Genomic DNA, 14,605 nt, shown 5'->3' with positions numbered 1-14,605 from the left:
AATTCATATGCTTTAATTTAATTCAATTTCAATCATGGAGAGATGTTCTGCTAAAGACCATGCACTGAGTACTCTGTGACAAGGCTCAGGATTGTTTAACTCAGAGACAAATATTATTATCCACAGTTCTGCCTAAGTTGCTAATATCTTTTTAAATTGTACAATCCACTATACATTTAAAACTCTGAGATGCCATTAGGGCAGCAATTTTGAAGCTTACAGGCTTCTCTTCAGTTGGCAGGTAATCTCTAGCAGCGAATGTATGCCAAATTATGAATAATGCATTTGGTCTAGGTGAACAGAAAAGCAGTGTATGGAAGTAAAACTTCCATTTAAAAATATTTACCTTTAATCCCTAGAATTGGACTGTGTTTGCCCTAGTTAATACAGTTCTATAGGATTTCAGGGGTTTTTTAATTCAGCAGTTGAAATAAAATCAAAATTTGATTTGATTTCAAATTTCAACTTCATTGATTTCCATCATAAAGAAACTTTCTACTCTCAGTGAAGGGTAAGGGTCAAGTACTCAGCCAAGACTGGAGGTTATATTCAACTTAAAAACAGACATTCAGCATCAACTGAATAGGTGAAAGTACTATACATTTAAAAATCTACAAAATATGTTATTTGCAGTTTGACATATTTTTGCTAATAGAGAACCACCTACAATCTGATGAGAAGCTAAAACGTTTTAGATTTTTAAATATATAGCAGATTTGCCTATTCAGGTGATGCTGTACAATCGAACTGTGAATAACAGTATATATGTCTTTAAGTTGAATGTAAGCCCAAGCCTTAGTGCTGAGTTCTTGGCACTCAGTCTTCTGTGGGAGCAGAAAGTTTCTCTCCATGATCAAATTTGAATGCAGATAAAGCATATGAATTTTTATTTGATTTTCACTATGGTGTTGAAATATCCTTACAATCCTATAGTATTCTATTGCACAGGGCAATTGCAATCCAGTTCTTGGAGTAAGGGTAAACCTAACAATTGCCATGTTTTTAAAAGAAAGTTTTACCTATACACTGCATAGTGGTTTACCAAGACGAAATATATAGTATTCACAATTTGATATATGTTCACTACTAAAGACTATCTGTCGGCTGATGAGAAACTTTAAGAATATTGAAACACGCTGGGTTTGTGAGTGTGATAGAATTGGACCTCTTCTGATTCAGACAGCTATTTCTCATATTGTGTCCATCTCATCTCCTCTTTCCTGTCCTCAAACTGTTCTTTCATTTACCATCTATCAGAGACCCTTTTTTTTTTTGAGATTTGGAAGTGTTTTTTGAATTCCCCCCCCCCCCAATTAAAACAGCTGTCCTGGAAAAGTCACATTTTTAAATGTATAGCAGATTTGCCTACTGAAATGATGGCATACAATTTAAAAAAAATATTAGCAACTTAGGCAGAACTATGGATGATAACTGTTTTTGTCTTTAAGTTGAATGTACTCGGTCTTCAGCAAGAATATCTCTCGATGATCAAAATCAAATGCAGGTAAAGCAAATGAATTTTGATTTGATTTCAATATTGAAATATAATAAAATATAAATTAATATTAATTAATATAATAAATAGATAATAAAATACAATGGTATTGTATTTTAGCCATGCATAATTTGAAAGAATAAAATCTGTAGATTCTAATGCAATTTTCACTAAATTCCTAATAAGAGGGCCTACCAAAATAAGTTTTGAAACTAATTCAATACATACAAATAGAATTAATTACATACTATTAATCAAGACACTCTCTTTTTTTGAATACAAAAGAGGATGTCTTAAGTTTTAAACTAACTAGAAATTATATTTAAATAGAAAGACTTTAAAATAGCAAGTAATTTTGTGGGATTAAAGTCATTTTTTTAAATAACTTTAAACCCATTAAAGATAAGTTATTTTAACTTCTCTGTTTAAATATAATTTTAGTTTAAAGCAAGCCTCACCTCATCTGTTTTGTATGCAGAGATAGAGTGTTCATTTTTATTTATTTTATTTCCTGTTAATGAACATTAATTTTTTCATCACACACTACTGGAATGTATCTCCAATTCAAAGTGTTCTCCTAAATGGCATTTTACTTTATTTTATTCCCTGTGTAATTAACTTCAATCTTTCATTACCAAATAATACACTACTGGAATGTGGCTCCCTTTAAAATAACCTTCAAAGTCTCTTTGCAACTGAACAATATCATTCCACCAATGCTGCCACCACCACTCACTAAAGAATGTTTGGAACTCTTCTTCTGAACTGTTTCTCTGTATTCCCATTGTGTTTTCATTAATACTCTCTCTATTGTCAAATATTTTTCCTCAAGTTGAGCATTCAGCCTGATAGAGAAAGGATTTGCAAAAAGGGCCAAATGGAGGAATAGGAAGATGTGGTAGCACTGGAATTCTACATTTCATCAGCCAACTACACAAGGACAATATGAGGGCATCTGTTGTAAAGATGGAGCCAGATGCCATTTTCCCATTGTTGTCAGCACTTCCTTCTAACTGAATTATGCACACATGCTAAAATTTCTCCACAAAATACCTGATTCATAAATTCACCTTCAGAAAACTACTCATAGTGACCTATGCCTTCTTGATAGAAAAATTCCAACAATGTCACTAATATTTTGATGACACTTGCTAAGATTTTTAAAGTTTAAAAACCATTGTGATAGTTTTCTCATGGATGAGCAGAAGCAATGAAGAGTGTCGTCATGTGAAAACTTCATCCAAACATTTCAAGAAAATCCTAATTTCCTCAAATGTATCATCACTGGAGATGAGTGCTGGGTGTTTTATTATGACCCAGAGATGAAGCATCAGAGCATGCAGTGGTCTTCAACATCATCACAAGCCCAAAAAGCCATTTACAGGAGCCAAAGATCAAGACGATGCTGATCATGCATTAGGACAAACAGGGCATGATTCACAAAGAATTTTTTCCTGAAGGGAGGGAGCCAATGCTGCATTCTAAGTACAGATTTTCCAGATAAGTCCATAATTTCAGGGTATAGGCAACTGCTTCTTGTTGCATGACAATGTCCCCCACATATTCTACACTTTTTATGAAAGCATTTCTGACAAAACATAGCATTATACAGATCACCCATCCACCCTACTTTCCTGATCTAGCACCAGAGGACTTCTTCCTGTATCCCAAGGTAAAAAATTACTCTCAAAAGAAAGAGATTTCAGGAAGGAATCTCTTTCTTTTGAGAAAGAGATTTCTTTCAGTTTAGTGGTTACATAAAGAAAAATGTAACCACTAAACTGAACATCTTCTCTTTAGATGCCTTCACTGACTCTTTTCAGAAACTTTTAGAACAGTGTAATATGTTCCTTCAATCAGGTGATGATTGAGGAATTTATTGTAGCTTAAACACAGAGCGTACAGATAAAGCAGAAATATATGAGCTTTCGGCTATATGGTAGCCTTCGTCAGAATTAAAATACATGAAATGTATTTTATGTATTTTAATGTATTTTAATGTATTTTAATATATTTTATGTATTTTATGTATGTATTTTTTTCATGTATTTTAATTCTGACGAAGGCTACCATATAGCCGAAAGCTCATATATTTCTGCTTTATCTGTACGCTCTGTGTTTAAGCTACAATAAATTCCTCAATGAATCCAGAGCGCGTAGGCCTGTTTCGTCAGGTGATGATTACCTGGAATACAAATAAAACTATTTTTGAGCTCCTTAACTTTGTTTTTTTTTATTTCACCATCCAGGAACTTTACTGCCACACCTCATATGTAACTAGACCATGACATGTGCAGTTCTGGCAACACTGCAGGTTACTAGTGGCTGAATTGCAAGATGATGATATCTCACTCATCTGAAACACAATTCTTGTTGATATGAACTTTTTTTAATCACCCCTTTAAACCTGGCAGATTCTTCCTGGAATACCCTGTATAATATAGAAATTGTTAGTCATATGATCAAGGTGTTGCGCAATGATGGTAAATGAAATAATGCATACCTCCTTGGATGCCTCTTGTCCTCTTCTGATACAAGGAACCACACAAACTCTGTATAGCTCATCTTGCCTTCCTTCTGTACAGGACCCCTGAAACATGATGTGTTAGGTTTAAAATAAATTAAATATACGAAAAGCATAAATTCCTTGTCATAACAATAATGGCAGACAAAGAAGATCTAATATAAAGTTACACAAATAAGAGTGATCTAGCTGCTTACTGCTAAATTTTTACACATATCTGTTATTTATTTCTTTTCAGATTAAGTGACCCTTTGATAGATCCCATTGGTACAAATGGTAATTACACATGGGTATTAGTTACTAATTAACAATAAGTCTTCTTTAAAAGGCCCATTTTAATTAGAAACAGCTGGACAAGTCATATTTATGTCATCTGTATAATATATCCAATTATACATTCTGGCCAGTTGCATATCACTTGTAATTAAGTTACTCATTCTTGTATATTACATATTTGTATAAGCATATACATTGTAGTCATTGTCTATCCTGTGAATAGATAACTACAGTAGACTTTGAGAATAACGGCACCTTCAAGAATTCAAGGTGCCATTATTTAAATTTTTCTGTTATCTAGAAAGTTTTATTTTTAATTTATTTAGTGCAGAAATAATGAGGCCAAATAAGAAATAGAGAGATTAGGAATGCAATTTTATTAACTGCACATAAAAAAACATAAACATGTTGACGATCCAATGGTATATTCTGCTATTAATACACTCCTACCTGTGCTCCTTTCTATTTTCTTTATTATATCAAGTTTAGTCTGCGTGGGTAGCATAGTGGTATTATCACCGTCCTCCCGACATTGGGTGGAAAAGGCACAGGTTCGAATCCTGCCGATGACGAGAGGAACTTTTATAGATTTTTTTCACTCCGTGGCTGAGTTAGTGGGTCTCAGGTGTAGATAGCAAGGTTTTCCCCCAGAAACTGGGGTTTTTTTGTCCAGAAAAACAGGCAAATCAAGCAGAGAACACATACAATTTACAGACCCAATACACATGGGTACACGAATTAAATTTCTGGGTGACCTAATGTAATAGTTTGGATTATATCAAATTTGTCACTAACCTTTAATGTTGTTCTTCTTTTCTTCTCTGTATGAGGTTTATTAACTTTAGGAGCCATAGTGAGGGGTTTTTAATTTAAAATAAATGTAAAATAGTGGTATAATCCATGATATCAGAATTCATTTTGAAAATGGCAAACATAAACAAATAAGTAATCACGTGATTTGCCGTTTTCTTTTTTCGGCACTGCAAGACATCTGCACTGTATGTATACAACCAATGTCAATGTGTCATTATTTCGAGAGTCTACGATATATAGGAAGTTTTTGTCTAGGGATGATCTGGGCCACTGGGACACCACCTGATGGACCCCAAGCAGTAAGATCTATTTAATATATAAATCACACAAAATTCAAACTTTGCATCTTATGTTACTCTGAAATTTATCAAAAAATGCAAATTAAAAAATGTAATAGTCCAAGTTTATTTTGCAATTGCCTTATACGCTATATGACCAAAAGTATTCGGAACATACAGGTAATTGCAAAAAAAGGATTTTAAATTCAAACATCTAATAGGTTTTGTATAGGTTTCAATTCAAACTGCTAATAGGTTTAATTCATATTAGTTTTGAATTACACCTTGTGATCATTAAGGCCTGTGTGATGTCTCAACCATCTTGGACATACTTTCTACCAAATTCCAGATGTCAAGCCAGAATTCATCTCTATTTCCTGCTTGTTATTGTTATTTGGTTTTTAGGAGCATTAGCAACTAAGGCCATATTGCTCTGGGGATATGCTGTGGTCATTCCCTGACCTTTCTGCATCCTCCGTATTTGGTGGTCACGGGCTCGAACCCCGGGCTAATCAAGAAGTGTGTGCTACGCACTGCTGCTCCTGCCCACCTGGCTACAGAGGCGCCCCATTTCCTGCAAAGAAGCTGCCAGAGTTTTGGAAGAAGGGTCACTTGACTTTAGTCTAATCTAGCACTCCAATCTGTCCCACAAGTGTTCAATAGTGTTGAAGCTGGGTTCTGACCTAGCCAGTCCAATTTTTCAATTTCATTGTCCAAAAACCAGTCCTACATGACTCTCAATGTATGACATGGAGGTTGCCATGCTGATACTGACATGGTCCATTTCAATAGTACTATCATAGTGTAGATAGCACACAAATGTCCAAAATATCCAAAGGAGGTTATGAACTTATATAGTGCACTACTACAGTGCTCCTGGGCAATCTCCTTACCGCCATTCTATAGTCCATGAATGTCAGGAAATACCCCATTCACAGTCACCATTTTGCATTGGTGACTGTGATATTCGGCTTATACCCAGCTGTTCATCTATTGAATCCAAGGCTATGCAGCTTTTTATGGATGGTTGATGTACTGATGGATGTTCCAATGACACTTTGACCTTCTCCATGATGTTTTCTACAGGCAATATGCAAGAGGCATGAACTACCCTCTTTATAGTTCATTGAACAAATTCTGAGTTTGTGAAGATATCTAGACCTTTATTTTCATTAAGGTATCACCCACGGTCTTCCGTCTTTGAATAACACTGTCACAGTAGATTTTAAGAGGTTCACATTAGTTGCAGTTGTATGAACAAAAAAGTTACCAATATGGCATCCAACCACCATCACACAATAAAAGTCTAAGTTTCAATGCTCACCCATAATGGCTTTTACCCTACTGCTGATGCAAAGGCAGACCCATGGGATTTATAATGGTATTTTTGATCTGATGTGTGTGTGTGGGGGGGCTCTTTGGAGGAGAATCCAAATACTTTTGGTCATGTAGTGTTTAGTGCAATTGTAACGTCCCTATCTCTGCAACAATCATTCATACCATGGACCATCCTTGCCACCTCTGCATCAGATGGAGCAATTTTTTAGTTTATATAAGCTATTTTGTGGTTGTTATTTTGCAACAATAACCTTGCATTTTGCAGTGTTAATCAATTCATATAAAATCAGAAATAGAAGTAGTACCTGCACCAATCCCCGAGGGACACCATTTCCAACCCTTCTCTCGTGTGGGATTGAGTCAAATGCACACGTCAAATCAAACTAAGCAATGTCAAATTTATTTCCTGCATTCAACTCAAGAGTGACACTGTCATAATAGTTCATCAGGTTATTTAAACAAGATCTGCCTTTTGCAAAACTGTGCTGTGTCCTTTGGGAACACTATTTCTGTCCATATGACTATATTGCATTTTTAATAATCTCCTCTGAAATTTTCACTGCCACTGAATTAGACTGACTAGTGTCATACCTGCTTTTCTTAAAAGAAGCAGTGAAGGAAGGCATCAAACCATTAAGGCTAATCACAAGAGCTTCATTTGACTCAGGAGTGAATTCTCCAATCCAAAGAATTCACTCCTGAATCAAATGAAGCTCTCGTGATTAGCCTTAATGGTTTGATGCCTTCCTTCACTGCTTCTTTTAAGAAAAGCAGGTATATGCAATCTAATCTAGGTCCCTTACTTGCATTCAGGTTCAAAAGGTTTCTTGTAAACAAATCTGTACAAAGATCACTCAAATGAAAACTGAAACTACAAAAGAACATAAAATGCATATTGGCATATTATGCAAAACTGATGCTAATCTTGGGTCAGATTAGCGATTGAAGTCTGTGGCAACACTGTGCTCCCAGAGGACACCATCTGGGGGCATTATTTAGAAATAGTCAATCCTCAAGATGGCTGCACCATTGCAGTCATCCATAGAGTTTCCAGGTGTCTTGATTTTAACCTGGACAGTCTGGTTGAGCTTGCTGTCCCACAAACAAATGGTGCAAATACAAAACACATAAATGTCCAATATTTCCTAAATTAGTATTTTTTTATTATCATTTTATATTTGTTAATTAAATTTTAGTTATATTATCTAGGTCCCTTACTTGCATTCAGGCTCAAAAGGTTTACTGTAAACAAATCTCTACAAAAATCACTCAAATGAAAACTGCAACAACAAAACAACATAAAATGCATATTAGCATATTACACAAAAACTGATGCTAATCGTGTGTCAGATTAGTGACTGAAGTCTGTGGCAATACTGAGCTCTCAGAGGACACCATCTGCTGGCATTATTTGGAAACAGTTAATTTTCAAGATGGCTGCATCATTGCAGTCATGCATAGAGTTTCCAGGTGCCTTGATTTTGACCTGGACAGTCTAGTTGAGCTTGCTGTCCCATAAACAAATGGTGCAAATACAAAACACATAAATGTCCAATATTTCCTAAATTAGTATTTTTTATTATTGTTTTATATTTGTTAATTAAATTTTAGTTACATTCAATTTTAATTACACTTGTTTTCTTAAGTTTTAGTAACTTTTGCAAAAATTTTTCATTTTGCTATTTAATTAGAAGTGTCTTCTTTAATCTTTATTATTCACACATAGCCAGAATAATAAGTTTGAAAACTGTTTCAATAAAATTTTAATTTCTATAGACTGATGAGCATAAGAGTTTCTGCATTCAGCAAATTAACCATGTGCGTGCATGCATGCACGTGTGTGTGTGTGTGTGTTTTTTAATATACCTCTCGACTGTTTGGATGTGAAATATATTGTCTCTAAAAAAAATCTAAGCCCACTGCCCTCCTGCCTGAAACAGAAAAAAATTTAATTGAATGAAAATGAGATTTTTAGTTATGTTTATGACAAAATTTACTATGTCTATGAACAATAAAATCTGTATGATTAAATTTAAATTATAGGTTGCAGATTATTATTTTGAATCAAGTTTCAATTTAGTTCCATTATATTTTAGATTAGTACATCTTGTTGTAATCTACCCATTCCAATAAGAAATTTTTTTTTCTCACTTTCATTTTCATGGTGTGGACACCATCCAACAAAACTACATAACCTGGAATTAATCAATGCTAATCCAAGAAACTGAAAGTTGCAAATATGTGAAAGTGACAGCTGTCCAGTTTTTCAGATGTCACCTGGCAATCTTAGAAATGCACCAAGGTAGAGATTCAATCTGTAATACAATTTCTGAATACAGAAAAAATTAAACCTCTGAAATTTATCACAGAATGTTGGCTCAGTATGGTGCAAGGTGCATGAGTTATTGATAGATCTACGAATGGAGGAATAAGTTTTAAGAATGATATACAAAGTTCTGAGTTTTCTCCTTAACAGCAGGGTAAGAATAACATGTCATTAAACCAGCATACAGAAGTGTAAAAATTAAAACAGGGAAATCATTACATTATTAATGAAGAAATTGCCATGGCATGCAAAATTAGTTGATATCAATACATTAGGTAGCAAATTCCATGAACAAAATGAAACTATGTATCCTACCTGTACGACAACTTGATTGGAAGTCAATGCACACAACCAATAATGGAAAAATACGATGCATAATAATACCCAGCAAAGCTAATGGTACAAAGACACTGCTAATGAGAGGAGAAAATTCTTTTTGCTGAATGTGATATCAAATAAGCATCATTAATGAATTTTTATATACAAGGGTGGTTCAAGTTTGACCCAAACTTTTATTTTTTTACAAAAAAACACATTCATACTAGAATTACCAAACATTATTCTTTTTTAATTTATGGTGCCTCCGTAGCCAGGAGCAGCAGTGCATAGCACACGCTTCCTGATTAGACCAGGGTTTGAGCCCGTGACCACCAAATACAGAGGATGCGGAAGGTCAGGGAATGACCACCGCATATCACCAGCCCGGATAAAGGGTTGGTGTCAGGAAGGGCATCCGGCTGTAAAAATTTCATGCCAAAACAGTAATAATGCTGACCTCATATATATATATATATATATATAATGGGAAAAAGGTGAGGACAAAAAAAAAAAAAAAATTCTTTTTTAATTTTATCCCTCTACAATGACATATTTTTCAGTTGCCATGGCAAAGCACTGATACCAGCAGCATAGAAAGAGTAGCCTTACTGTGTAATCAATTCAGGACCCTGCATTCAGTTTGTAATTTCTTTGAATGTTTATCCTCTTGGGTGCTCTTTCATTAGCTCAAAATAAGTGATAATCACTGGGGTTAAATCTTAACTGAAAAGAAAAGAGAGTGAGTCATGATTTCCAGCTCAAAGTTGCCAATGTTATTGTGGTCAAATATGAACATCCATCAAATATGGACATGCATCTGTTGTGCAGCAGAATGATTCTCTTTGACAGTTTTCTAGGCCTTTTTCTTGTGAACTACCACATACACATCGTGAAGCAAGTTGTCATAATACTGAGCACAAAGTATTGCATGAAGTGTCAGAAAATCAATAAAAATCAAACCTTCTTAAGGCCCACAAGATAATTACCATGATCTTGCTAGTGAAAGGCTGGCCTGAATATTCTGTATGGTGGAGATCCTTTGTGGTGCTACTCCATACTAATACCAAGTTCTGCATTCACTGTAGAAATCAATCTCCCTCCTGTTCAAACTGATTTACATGTTCAGCAGAAACAGCAATATATTGTTTTTTACAACCCTCATATTGTCGCATAATAGTCTTAGATGCTGATGTGCCATAAAACTCCTAACAACCAACCCTCATTCATGCACTTTCTTGAACAATAAGTGTCCACAAATAATTTGCCTCTACATTTCCAGCACTTATACACACATCTCATGCAATATTACACACTGTAATTCATCTGCTTTCCAAAATCAGTTCCTCGATGAAATGAACATTCACATCTACAGTAGCTGTCAGTTGCACAGGAGAATGTGACAGATTAGCAAACTTCTTTATAGCCTTTGGAAACCTTTTGCACTAATAATACACACTCACACATGACAGGGTCTCTTCCTCATATTATGCACTTAACCTGTGGAGAAGTTCAGCATCTTTTAATAGAAATTTGATGATACACTGCTGTTCTACAATGAAAGAGACAAAGTCCAATGTCATCTTGTACTGTTTTTAATGCACATGTGTGGAAGGCATGGCTTTTTCAGAACAGTGTTCCCACATCTACCACAAAGAGTATTTTATCATTTTGGTGCTCACACCTTCTGCAAAAAAATCCAGATGAACCTTGAACTATTCTAGAAGTGTGTTTCCAGCAATAATATATTCAGAAAATACTGAACTCACCTGGTAACTGCACCTGAGAAGATCCTGTCAATCATTCTGGAAGAAATTGCTAGAAACATCAAACACAATAGGCTAAGATATAATTTTTTGAGGCAGTTAATTGGATAAAGCAAATAAAAGTCAATAGTAATACATAATTACTTCTGAATATACATAAGAAATTTATTATCAGCATACATACTATTTTTATCATATTATTTCATTTTGTATTAATTTATACTAAGAAAGCCAAAAAACAAATATTACAAGAATTATTATGATGTGATATACTTTTTAATAAATACAGTCAATTCCAGTTATTTGGGACACATCGGGACTAGTGCATTTTGGCCCGATTAAGCAGCTGCCCCAATTATCCGAAGTTTCACGGACCCCCACTTTAATTGGTTCACTGTACAATCAAATCACGTTATGATGGACTCACCATAGTAAAGTATAGTTCAATATACGATGTGTAGTAAGTGCCAGTCATTGTGATCACGTTTGTGAATTGAATTTTAATTCTATTAAATAGCGATTCTAATCAGCGAAAATAGGAGGAATATTATCCATAGGCTATAAAAGTAAAGATATATTAAGCACAAATTTACCCTTTATTACCTTACCAATTAAAAAATTAAATGATACTTGAAATAGTTGACATTTCTGTTCATTGACATTTGTGGGTGAGGGTTAAAATTTAAAACAGTAAAAAGATAAGCAATCAATAACAAAGAACATGGCACACACACACAAATTGTAAGTAATACGATACGTGCAAGTGAGAATGGAGTAACAAGTTACGAAGCCTTAAAAATAGGAATGAAGAGAAGATTCTGAAAATTAATTTTTTTTTATACGTTTGAAAATTTCATGGAAGTGTAAACACATTTCACCATAATAACCCACAGAATTCCAGCTGTCGGTATTATCACAAATTCAATAAGATCGAGTTTACTATCCATTTATGATAGATTTCACTAACAGAAAAGCCCAATAAACAGGTGGCTGCTAATTGTTTTTATTGTTTTATGGTTGTGACCTCCAGAAATCCGACCATACCACGTGGTTCAGTCGGAGACAATCATAGGGTAATCTGAAGTGCTGCGGTCTCCCGCCCCAATTAAATGGCATGTTGTCCCAATTAAGAGAAGTAAACCCTGGCTATTTTCTCGATTGGGTTCTGTTTTTTAAGATTTGCCCCAAATAAATGGCTGTTCCGATTAACCGGTGGTGGCCCAAATAACCGGGATCTACTGTATATGAAAGTGGAAGGCTACAGCAAGTAATATTTGCAATGGCAGAGAATATGAATCTTTTCATTTATAACAGAATACTATTCAAATAACTATGACAATTTCCCTCTACACTACCCCACCATAAGTTATAGCAACCTGTATATACAGGTTGCTATAGCAGTCCTGTTAAAACTGAACAAAATATTATTTGCATATAGAGTACACACTCTGTGCAACCCATATAATAATAAAAAATAATAAATATACTCTGCATCACAATGTGCCTGAAATGCATATGTGCATAAATGCATAAGATGATACTGTACATCAGGGAAAGATAAATTAATTTAGGAACATGACTGTATGGTATAGTCCCCCTTCGCATTCTTTTATCAGTGGTACCCACATTAGATAGTCCCCCCCCCCAAACCTCTCTGATTGACAAGATCAGCTATTCCCATTATCTAAAATAGGGTAGTTCAACATGTGGTTTCACAGTGTAAATTCCTCTAGCCTGTGAGTTGTTAATAATTGGAATACGTTAAGGCCAGCAGCATGGAAAATTCAAAGCTCAGCTAGATCATATGGAAGGAGCTGTACTTGAATTTAAAGATAAGAAATACAACTTTTAGGAATTACAAAATAAATGTTATACTTTAATTAAAAGTTTTATGAAACATAAACATTATTTCATAATAAAAAATATTTTAAAAAATGTGAATTTTAATAAATACTTATAAAACACCATTTTTTTGTTCAGTTACTCATTCCTATCAGTAGATAATAACTAAAAATATACCATATACAAATATGAAAGAAAAAAACTAGTAACTTTAGTTGAATTTAATTTACCTGCTGAAAACAAATAATAACAAATACTATTAAATATTATTTGTTATTAATAATATTTAATATTATTAATAGTCATTCTCACCATCACTGGAATAATAAAAGATATAACAGAAGGCTCACAAACCTCTTCCATCAGGCCATTTATATTTTAATATTCTTCCTCCAAAATCATCACATGAGCACAATATTTTTTCCATCTCTGGAGAAACCGACTTAATCCCTTCATTTGTTAATCCAAACATTTTTTTCCATGAAAAACATTAATGGTATATTAATGTTAACATTTTAGATAAATTGTTTTAACTCTGTCCAAAAATATTCAACAGCATTAATGTCGCAGTGATATGGGCATAATCTCAAAACTAGGAAAACTTTTGTGTTCAACCACTGTATCAAATGTATATTCCTTATTTAGAGGAGTATTTCATCTAATCAAATATAAATTCTGATGGGTGAATATGAGAACTTGAAGAACAGGTGGACACCCTCAAAGGCATTAAAATGAGAGACACCCATAATGCAATCAGCCACTCAGCTCAATACTAGAACGTACTCAATACTTATAAAAAACGGACAACATGATGAAATTCTCTGAGAGCACTGGACCAACAGGAGGTAGCCATTGTCCATGACTCCACTGTCAAGTAAATGAGGAAATATAACGTATAAAAAAGAATAGGTAGAATACAACCAGGATATATCTTCCAGTGTAAAAAGTCAATGATGTTGTAGGGTAACTATCATCTTTTAAGGGCATAAAAGGATACTGCTGTACACATTGACACTAGTGATATTAAGAATAGGCAATCTGAAAATTTACCTAACAGATATAGGACAATGCTGAGAAAAAATTATGAGTTAGGATTAAATCTGAAAGTGTCTGCAATTCTGTCAAGACATGATAGGCAGGAGTACATGATAAGAGCCTAAGAGAGACTGTACAAGGCCCATGGAATAGAATTTTTCTCAACATGGTCCATGCATGTTAATGTTAAGACTGTCTTTACAGGGATGAGATACACTTGAACAGAAGGGATGAAAGAATATTTGCTGTTGCTCTTAAGGCAGTGTTAGGTGGGTCAGAAAACTGCTAGCTTGGGGAAGGGGAAATATACAAACTAAGAGTTTAATAGCAGTTTTTTAGTAGCATTAGCAACTAAGGCCATATTGCTCCATGTATACTGTCTGTAAATTGCATGTTTTCGGAGGTCGATTTTCTGTTTCACTGGACAAAAAAACCCAAGTTTCTGGGAGAAAAAACCACGCTACCCTCGCCTGAGACCGACTAATTCAGCCATGTTGTGAAAAAGGCCCATAAAAGTTCCTCTCATCATTGACAGGACTCAAAACACAGGTCTTTTCCAACAGGTATGAGCAGAACAGCAATTCTAACGGATTACTA

The 14,605-nt window shown here is 34.4% G+C and overlaps 1 protein-coding gene across 1 annotated transcript in view; it reads right to left on the bottom strand.

Moving 5' to 3' along the window:
- The window catches only part of LOC150084291 (uncharacterized), a 282,690-nt gene that overhangs the window by 66,472 nt on the left and 201,613 nt on the right, over positions 1-14,605 (bottom strand). The window contains exons 8-9 of the mRNA XM_090375967.1: positions 11,135-11,183; positions 3,999-4,085 (exon numbers count right to left, since the gene is read on the bottom strand). Of these exons, the coding sequence (XP_090232093.1) occupies positions 3,999-4,085; positions 11,135-11,183 (136 nt within the window). The remainder of the gene's footprint in view (positions 1-3,998; positions 4,086-11,134; positions 11,184-14,605) is intronic.

This window comes from Mastigoproctus giganteus, chromosome 6 (assembly GCF_048544385.1).
Source record: "Mastigoproctus giganteus isolate SK-2022 chromosome 6, ASM4854438v1, whole genome shotgun sequence".
NCBI classification, from domain to species: domain Eukaryota; kingdom Metazoa; phylum Arthropoda; class Arachnida; order Uropygi; family Thelyphonidae; genus Mastigoproctus; species Mastigoproctus giganteus.
This window is presented reverse-complemented; position numbering and strand designations above follow the sequence as displayed.